The sequence below is a fragment of the Austrofundulus limnaeus genome, unplaced genomic scaffold (assembly GCF_001266775.1).
Source record: "Austrofundulus limnaeus strain Quisiro unplaced genomic scaffold, Austrofundulus_limnaeus-1.0 Scaffold1705, whole genome shotgun sequence".
In the NCBI taxonomy this organism is placed as follows: domain Eukaryota; kingdom Metazoa; phylum Chordata; class Actinopteri; order Cyprinodontiformes; family Rivulidae; genus Austrofundulus; species Austrofundulus limnaeus.
In genome coordinates this window covers 1-10549 of record NW_013954107.1, presented here as the reverse complement: position 1 = coordinate 10549, position 10549 = coordinate 1, and the positions used below count along the sequence as shown (strand labels likewise).

At 38.7% G+C, this 10549-nt stretch overlaps 1 protein-coding gene across 1 annotated transcript in view; it reads right to left on the bottom strand.

The window, feature by feature from the left end:
• si:dkeyp-72e1.9 (syntaxin-binding protein 4) overlaps window positions 1-8641 on the bottom strand; it is a gene marked incomplete at its 5' end in the record, with an annotated part of 25692 nt that extends 17051 nt beyond the window's left edge. The window contains 3 exon segments of the mRNA XM_014033352.1: window positions 2855-2927; window positions 4104-4239; window positions 8535-8641. Of these exon segments, the coding sequence (XP_013888806.1) occupies window positions 2855-2927; window positions 4104-4239; window positions 8535-8641 (316 nt within the window).
• Window positions 8642-10549: the final 1908 nt, after the last annotated feature.

The window sequence follows — 10549 nt, the reverse complement described above, 5'->3', positions numbered from 1 at the left end:
ATATAATATAATATACATAATAATATTGCATTAGTCTTGTATAGCACTTTTCTAGACAATGAAACACTGTTTGCAGTTTTAAGCATTATTCATTCACTGCTCACTCACACTCAGTGGTGGAAGGGTGGCTGCATCCCTGCACCTACAGCCCCTCCAGACCACCACAATCACACAGTCACACCAACAGATTTATACATGGGGAAGCTGGGTTAACCATGAAATGTTCAGTTTGAGATGTTTAGAAGATGCTCAGCTCTTAAACGTTTGCACTTATTTCTTTAATTTCATTTAGCTTGAGATGTTCACATAAAACATTCAGGTCATAGAATCACGTTAAATAATTTTTCATTAAATTCTATGTCTTGTACATTTCTAATTCTAATAAAATTTGGGTGCACCTAACTTTTGTGKTGGTGCACCTAAGGAAAAAAATAGTAAGGCACACCTGTGCAACAAGTGCAAAAAAAGTTAAAGTCCTGATATTTAGCATATTTTTAGAATTGTATTCAGACAAAAACACTTTGAGATTTTGGCAGCTTTGAGGGGTTCAAATTTTTTTTAAAAAAACTAATGGGGCCAAAAGGCTGCTTACTGAATAGGCCTGGTTTATAAAAATAATAGGCTTAAAACTTTTATGATTGACTTCAGGTACAGCTGTTGATTAAACAAAAAGGTTTCTTGAATGTTAAAAAGTTAAAAAAGTAGATTAAAAATGAGTTGATTAATAATAACAAACCTGCACATTTGAGAGGAGGAAGAATGCAGTAAAAATATCACACAAACATTTTTAAATGAAACTCATTGAAAGAAAAGTTTACTTTACCGTAAACTTTACTCCTTCCTGTTTTGATCTACTGGATGACYATCTCCCTCTGTACCATGCTCACTGATATGAATCTGTTTTTAGGTCAGTATGACAGAGAGCATACATTCTGTGTATGTAGCTCCTAATCAGGGATTAGTGCACAGACAGCTGAGTAAAAATCCCTAGCAGGAACTTAAAATACCAGTTTGTCCTAATCTGGTACTTTTTGTTCTTATTTTAAACACGGCTTAACTGATGAACTGAAGCCAAATATGCTTTCTTTTTTCAGTGAGCCAAGTACAATGCTCATACATGCTAACAATTTTCTCTGAGTCATACCAGAGGAGGTTGTGAGGTGAAATCTGTGCTGAATCTAATTATAGGAACACTTATTGCCCACCTCCTTTCATAGTAGAGGTTTGTGATATGATGAAAAGTGACAGAATTTGGCTAATGGAACATCGTTAAGGAACAGTCTAGCTACCCTGCAGAGAATACTCATTTCATATTTGTGATCTGGTTCTTTCGGTCACTACCCAAAGTTCATGGTCARAGGTGAGGGTAGGAACGTAGACTGCCTGGTAAACAGATAGTTTCACCTTACAGCTCAGCTCCCTCTTCACCACAACAGACCGGCACAGAGTCCGCATTACTGACTGAGGACCAGATTTGGAGGTGCTGATCCTCATCCCAGCCGCTTTACACCTGGCTGAGAACCACTCCAGTGAGAGCTGAAGATCACAGCARGAGGACACCAACASAACCACATCATCTGCAAATAGCAGAGATGGACTCCTGAGGTCYCTGAACCAGACTCCTTCCATTCCCTGGCTGAATCGAGAAATTCTGTCCATCAAAGTTYTAAASAGAATCGGTGARAARGGGTAGCCCTGGAGGAGTCCTCTGAAGGGGTCTGACTTTKTGCCAGTAACGCAAACCAAACCTTTGCACTCATGTGACCCCTTGAAGATCCCAGTGAGGGTAAAGAGCTGGTCCAGTGTTCCATGACTGAACCCGCTTTGCTCATCCTGAATCTGTGGTTCGACCATTGATCAAACTGACTTCTCCAGCACCCTTGAATAGACCTTAGTGGGAAGGTTCAAATGAATCTCAGAAATGGTCATTATARGTATTTGTATGATATAATATTTGTCTTCAATAAAATCTCCTGAAATTAACTAATCAATTTTATGTTTTAAACTCCAGATGACCAAGTTTCAATCCTTTTACAGATTGATAAAAAGCATTCAGTTGAAAAACTGAGTAAACCCCATGTTATTTATTACAGGCACCTCACTTTGTTGTTTGTTTTACACAGACTACTTATCAGCTTCTAATTTCTCCAGTTGATCTAAGGATATAATCCAAAGACCTCTGGCATTCTCTGGTGCATATTTTGTTTTGATGAAAACCTTACAACTGATTGCCTTCGTAGCRTGAATTTTGTCCTGTTTCTTTAATGATCTAGCTTTTTTTGGCAATATRAGCATTCTTTTAGTGAGATGTTTGTTAATGTAGATACTTGTACCTTTTATATTTCTACACTGTTTAAGCAGATCAGTGCAAGATCGTACAAAGAGCAACTTCAAGTCACACTGTCATTACACCCACATGATGCTATCATGCAAAAAGGAGAATAATGACAGAAATCACCAAGACACTTGTGATCACTTTGAAGGATAAGCTTCAGCAYGTGAAATTGGAGAGATTGCAAATAACAACTTTTGCCTGGGTTCATCACCAGTCTAAACCTTATGGGAAAGTGGCAAAAAAAGAAGCCATTGTTACATACAACTCAGATTAAATCTCATCTAGTGTTTGCAAAACAACACTCCATGGTCAAGTGCTTTTTGGCAGCTGGACCTGAAAGGATTTTAAAAAGGTAAACTGAATTGGTATTATTCTGTGGAACATTAATTTGACTTTGACACAGAAATAGTTTTGTTTGTTTTCATCAAAAAGTTACATTTATTTTGAACATGACTGATATTTCTATGGACACAATGTTGGAAATGTTACATAAAGACAATTTGCAAGGAGCTGATCTACCTGAAACATGAATATCTGGAGGACAGATATCAGGAGAGGGCGAGGACACTGGAGCTGGCTCCTCAGCAAAGATCTGCACAAAAAACACAAACTGATGAAACCAAATGTATATGATAGTGATGAGTGGAAAAAAGACGTACAGGTCCAGCCAAGTGGAAAAAAAATCACTCCAAAGTGGATTAAAGCCATAAAAACAAAGAAAAGACATTCGTGTTTATGGTTCCAGAATTTAGCTTTTTTTGCTATTCCTTGGCTTCTTGTTCAGTGAATTTTTCACGTAGAGCTGTGACACTTATATTTCTGGAAAGAGCAGAGTCTAGGCTTTAAATCGATGGGCTACTTGTATAGTTTGGATCGTTTCCCCTGACGTTAGTGAACTGAAAACGTAATGATTATCAGGCGGAGGTTTTGCAGCTCTCGGTGCTCGGGAGGAGGAGGGGGCGCGGCTCATCGCTCGGGTTTTGTCTCCACTGTAATATACACTCTAACAAGGTTTTACTTTTGCATAAAACTCATGACAAAGTGGCCTAAAAACATTTCATACTCTGTATAACACAAACGTGCGCACACACACACCTACCTGTATCGGGCTGGCTGCTGTGTGTTAGCTTCCTCCTAGCTGTGAGGTGGTCTTTTCTCTCCCGGTCTTGGCAGTAAAGGAGGATAAATGTACATTTCCCTTTTGTAACCTCCGTCTTCTCATTTCTGCATCTGACTCTTGAATATCCTCAGGTTAGAAATGTCGATTACAAACGCAAGCGTGAGTTTTAAAGATGTGTTCCCTGTATAGCTATGATCCATAGCTGTCACCTTTACTCCTCATCAAGAGGAAAATGGATAAAAACTAAATACTCTATCGTACTGCTGGTTAGTGGACACAACGGCACACAAAATAACTCATGTTTTATATCAGTAGCTCACAGATGCTTTAACTTTTGTAACTTTTTCACGGACTTGTATTAGGACTCTAAAAACATAGGCAGTAACCAGGAAATGGAAGGGAGGAGCGTGGCCAGAATTTTACCGGAAATGCGTCAATGACCGTGGCATATAGGCTATTCAACCATGTCTGGTTATAATAAAATAATTTTTTCTTTTTTCTTGTTTTTAAACAGATGTAGAAAGCTGGAGCAAAAAAAAGGTTTTAAAATACAGCTTTAGTTTTACCATTTTTAATGTTCTTCTAAGTAATAAAACACAGTTTATTCAAAAATATCCTGAAAGAACAGTCACATGTCAGGAACCTGACCTCTGGTGATCTGATGTGGACTTTTAGGCGTCCAGAGTTGTTGCCTGCAGCTCGCTGAACTCCATTGTGCAGAGATGTGCTACTTGGGAAAAGTCCTTTACCAGGGATGAAGGCAATTTCAACCGTAATGTCTTGGCTGGAGATATAAACAAAYCAGATGTAATCAGAAAGACAAATAGGATAACAAATAATAATTTTATTAGCATTAATTTAACCAAGCTGTTGATGATTAATGACTTCTCTTCTTCTCTTCTTACACTGTTCCTGTGACAACTGGTGTGCCTCAGGACTCTATCCTTGGACCTGTCCTGTTCTCACTGTACATATATGCTGCCATTGAGTTCAGTCGTAGCTAATAATCTCCAGTTTCATTTTTATGCAGATYATGTTCAAGTCTATTTGCCAATTATCCCCAACAACATAAATCCTTTGGACTGCGTTTTGYATGGTCTTAAGTATATTAGAGAGTGGCTATCACAAAATTCTCTGTACCTGAATGAAAACAAAACAGAATATATATTGTTTAAGGCTAAAATATGGTCAAATGTTGTTGCTCCTTACAGTAGACCGTGGTGAAGAATTTGGGTGTGATGTTTGACAATTGTTGGTTAAATCGTGATTTAAAATATTATGGTTCATCAAATTGTGAGTTCCTGGGAGCAACAGGAGATTACATGGTCGTAAACAGGATGACACTTTGAAGGTGGGGGACGCTTTAAAAGCCTGACAGCTGTACAGAAATTCAATTCATGCTGCTGACATTGTATGCTTTGTACCTTGTCTGTATATGGACTCCTTGCAAGTAAAAGAGAGCTCAGTAACCAGATCTGCTGCTTGTTCGTCATTCCTTTATGTCAAGAATCTTGATAATTAATTTTTGTAATAGTCTAAAATTTGACAAACAAATTGATTGCACTGTTAGAACCACCTTTTTTCAACTCCGACTTCTGGCTAAGGTTAAAACCTTCCTGAGTCAAAAGGACCTTGAAAAGGAAATGCATGCTTTTATCAGTTCTCATATTGATTATTGTAATGCACTTAATGTTGGAATAAGCCAGAGATCCCTATATCGGCTCCAACTGGTCCAGAATGCTGATACTCAACTGTTGATCAACATTAGAAGGCACAGTCACATTACGCCTGTGCTTTTCTCCCTCCATTGGCTTCTGGTTTGTTTTAGGGTTGATCTAAAACTTTTAATGTTTGTTCAGTAGTCACTGTTGTAAAGTGCTATATAAATAAAATTTGATTGATTGATTGATTGATTGATTGATTGATTGATTGATTGATTGATTGATTGATTGATTGATTGATTGATTGATTGATTGATTGATTGATTAACCAGGTAAATTCTATTGAGATCACAGACCTCTTTCTCAAGGGTGGTCAAGTCAGTCTAAATATACATTTTATTAGACAGGGTCATCCCTATGTTCCCTCCAGTCCACCATCCCTATTTCCCCGTTACCCAGATCACAGTGTTTCCCGGTACACCCATCCCTGTTTCCTCGTACCTATAACCGATGCCTTCACTGTAAATCAGTATTCAAAAAGGTTTTGTTTTTGGTAACATCGTTTTATCTGTCTGTCTATCCATCCATCTGTCTGTGCACAAGGTTCATCAAAAAGTTATGAAAGGATTTTCATGAAATTTACAGGGCAAGCTGGGGTTATCACAAAGAACAACTGATTACATTTTGGTGGTGATCTGGTAACATCTGTTACAGCTGCAGCTTGCTGTGATCTGGCAAAAACAGAACCTGAAGCTCAAAACACAAAACAGACAACAGGAACTTGAAACAGACAACAGAGCTAGAGGCTGCTTTTTAGTGATAAGATCATACTGTGACAGCCAATCAGCATTCAGCAGAGTTTTGTTCCACCAATCACAGCTCAGCAGCTGCACACTCTAATTTGCATTACCTAGGGTCTTAGTGGAGGTGTGCACTCTCCTGGTGCTTCAAGTTTTCATTTGTTGTAAAAGGCATTTGATGGGCAAACCTTTCATGACTGCCATTATTAACCCCATGAGAATGGAGGTACTGGTGTTAAAAAAATTGTTGTCACCGTATTAAGATTTTATTCTTTCTACATGTTAGTCTAGCCTGGTTTAAACCAGAGCCTGTCCTTCACTTTGCTTCGTACAAGGGTCTGGACTTGCTGAACAGAGAAGCGTTTCTAACAGGAGGCGTGGCCTCTGCTGAAGTTTTAAAATGATTGGATCAGTTGGCTGCGACGTTTGTCGCTGTGAAGGAGGCTAAGCTAAGAAGCTAACCGGAAATCGCGTGTGTTTTAAACAACTCTACTGAGAGGAGAAACATACCGAGCCGAATGAGACGGCTGTAAATGAGAGCTGCTGCTTTGTCAGACAAATTTATTTTAATTTGGAAGCCTCATCAACACGGACTGGCTTCATTCACTTCCTCCACTGCCCTATGCTAAAATAACTAGCAGACACTGCGCAGAAAGTCGAAGTCGTTCAAAACTCCTCCTTCTGTTCGCTGATTGGCCCAGGTAAAATAAAATACAAGCAGACACTGCGCAGAAAATCGATGTTCTCTTCTTTGATTGGCCCGGCTAAAAATCTGCCAGCGAAATCCATCTCTATGGGAGAAGTCCCAGACGGAGCAGTGAAGGGAAACTCGAATTGAGCGGAGCTGCGTAGGAAGGCAAGGGCCAGGTTAATGTTAATCTAAACTTGTTGATCTAATCCCCACCTTGCTGAAAAGTCCTGATGTATCTCAGTTATCCAGGTAGAAAAATCTAAAAGAAAAATAAGTAGGTCCTCTGGACGAATGAAATGTTTTGTCTCTCCTCCAAGAGACTTCTTCAGTCTGAGGAGTTTCAGATAAACTCAGCCTTATAAGCACTGCCTCCACATGGTGGACAAACAGGTTAGTCACATGCAAAAGAGGGCCATCACCTAACAATAGGTCATTAGTGCCTTGACTAGCTCTATAGTTTGTTCATACAGGGTCATATGCCCCATCACTTGACTATCGTTGGGGCCCTGATTCACACCTTTTGCTCACAGGGGGCTGAGTCATACTTGCAATAACAGCGTTGTAGGAGGAGGACAACTGGACACGAAGGCCTCCACCTCTGTTTAATGGTGGATGGTTTTTCTTCACAAAGATGGCTTCCTTTACTCCTCTCTCAAACCAAAGTTCATCTCTATCAAGGATGAGAACATCTTCATCCCTGAAAGAGTGACCGCTGGCCTGTAGATGAGTGTAAACTGCAGAGTCCTGACCTGATGATGTAGCTCGTCTGTGCTGGCTCATTCTTTTGAACCGTGGCTGTTTTGTTTCCCCAATGTATGACTGATCACAGTCCTCCTGACACTTAACAGCACATACTATATTACTCTGTTTTTGCCAGGGAACTGGATCTTTGGGGTGAACTAATCTTTGTCGTAAAGTGTTTTGGGGTTGTTGAAATGTTCTCTTTTTCTGATTAATGGCTCCGACATGCCTATAGTTCGTAAGCCTGATATAAAAAAGCCCCAGAGTGACTGTGATGTTCGTTTATTCTGCTGACATGGTATAACTGTTCTCTGTGGCTCGATTCCTTGCATGGGAGTAAAGAGCTCTAAACCCAAATCTACTGCTAGTTTAATGTTTCCTGTGTGACGTGTCTTGATAAATAGTTTATCCAACACAAGGAACAGAGATACTAAGAAACATAGGTATCACCGATTTGAACTGTGGAAGGAAACCAGAGTACTGGGAGAAAACCTGAGCAAACATGAGAGGAACTTTTACACACATGAAGAACCCAGGTCCAGCTCAAGACTTGCACCCAGGACCTTCCTGCTGTGAGACAACAGTGCTAACCACTAAACCACAGTGCTGCCCTTGATATTTAATAATTGAAAAACATTGTTTTTGTCTTCATAAATACAGTTTTTACCATATTATTCTTTCCACGTATGAAAACTGTGATGTTTGGAAACTTCTACTCAAAATAAAAATCCAGTTATTTATTTATTAACTTTAGTTTTTTTGATTGATCACTAGCTGGATGACTGAGAATATTTACCAACATTATAAATATAAAATATGGCAGTTGATAGAGCTTTTGTCTTTCAGCAAGAAGGTTGCTGGATCAAATCCAAGCCAGGGATCTTTCTGGATGGGGTTTGCGTGTTCGTCTAATGCAGGAGTGGGTTTTCTCCAGTTACTCTCACAGACCAAAATGAGCTCCACTGGTASACATCGTACTTCTTGAACAATGTTTTAGAAACATAATTATTTTAAACTAAATGTTGAACAATAAAATGTTCGTGTCTAAGTGACAAACTCAGCAGCTGAAAGTGGACCTGTCTGTCACAAACTACCGGGCCAATTTTTCTCCCCAGTTTTGGTATAGCCATCTTGTTCAACAACATAAACAGTTGAATAATTTATTGTGAAAGCAAGCAGCAATTACCTGAATTTAACTTTGTTTAGCATACTTTTTGCCTCCTCATGGGTCACACCTATCAAGGACTCTTTGTTGATGGCAATGAGCTGATCTCCAGGCCTCAGACGTCCATCCTGCACACAGAAACAAATCTCTTATTGCAATGTTTGTCCTTATTTTAGAGATAAATGCTTGTGTCTTTGTTTGTTTTAAATTTCCTAAAGCTTTTTATTTTGCAGAAAAGAATGTCAACACTTCTTTAAATGTAGTCACTGTCAGTTTTTGAAAAACACCAAAACAAAAATGCCAAGCAGTAACATTTCTTCATTTCACAAAAGATTTTGACGGATTTKAATTTGAGTTTAAAAACAGAGCAGGTAAGAAATTGTTGAAGTCGTGGAAGTGAACAGCAGACTAGCATCTGTGGGAGTTACAATTAAACTTAAAAATAAATAAGTTGGAGACATATAAAGGAACTAATTTGTTTCAAAACAATAGGGTTAAAAACAGATGCTCTTTTGTGAACAACACTAAATGGTTTAAAGTCTTTTTAAAACTTTTAAGAGTTTAAAAGTTCAACCTGAGACTGCGAGTGGCTGCAGGTAGCAGCTTATTGCATAATACTGCTAAAAAGACTGTGTAACAATAGTATTGTAGTGAATGAAGCAAATTTAAATATAAAATCTTAAGTGACTTAAAGGCCTTGAAAGAARGGATATCACATGTGTAAGACTGGCTAATGTTGAGAAATGATGAAGTTCAGTGTGCTTTGAACAAACCTTCAAAATAATGTTATGTGCAATCTCATGAAATAGTGAAATGTCATGACTCTCAGCTAAAACATCTATCTATAAAGTGTATTTAATTATTGTATTTTTTGTGATTTTTCAGGTCAGTTAGCAGTGATGGACATCTTGAATTGAGTTGGCCTCAAAAGTTAATTACGGTAGTTGTAGAGTTACATCCAGCAAAAGTCAAGGGTTATTCAATACTAGACTGTATACATGTTTTTTGGGTGTGTGTGTGTGCGTGTGTGCTTGTTCTTGTTACCTATTTACAGGGCTCTCAAGTCTCATACATTGACCATGAGACACACACATTTTAGGATGTGCACACGGCACACTTTGCATTTCTCACACTAAAACACACACACGCACAAATGCGTGCACACTTTTTTGAAGAAGCACGCCTAAAAATTCCATCTCCGCCTATTTTTGTGTTTTTATTCCTGCATTGGGAGTCCTGCACGCGTGCACGCTGCAGTCAGAGCCGATCGCACCTGTCAATCACCTGCCRGAGCTGCGCGTTATTAGAAAGAGCTGCAGCAGCGTGAGACGAGACCCCAGCTCAGACCGAACCTTTCCACCTGTTGCACGCACAAATTATGTTTTTAGCATAGTTTAAAAAAACTGTTCTCACGAGGATATGGTGCACGTGCGGCACATCACCTGCAAACAACTGGATCAGCCGTCTGAGCCATGGTAAATAAAGGGATAACCCGGCTGTTTTTAACGCAGGGCTGCAGGTCAAAATTTATAACAAAGACCTCACATGATGTTAGTGCTTGTAAGTTGTTTTTTTATTACGGGCATATATACAATTTTTTTCTTCTTCTTTTTGCCCCCTTTTCATTCAATAATAGATTTACTTTGATTTTTTTAATGGAATTTGTTATTTTTACGAGATAAATTCTCTCAGCTACTACTACCAGTCTACTTCTGAAGCTTCGCAGGACAACCCAGCAGCAAATGACTCTTCTCCTGCCCTGCTTTACAGAACAGGATGTAGTTTTTACTGGAAAGTTTTTCCTCTCACAGACCAAAATCATATTTGTTAAAACTAATATGTCATAAAAAAACAAATAACTGAATAGTCTGGGATAGTGCTACAGTAGTAGTTTGCAATTGTGCTTTTTTAGTCTTTATTTCTAGTTTTGGTTATTCATTATTACAGTTTTTGTTCACAAAAGTAATCAACAAGCAAATAGACTGTTTTAAAAACCATAGAAGCGGTGGTGGCTTTAAAACTGAGAAAGCTTGTTT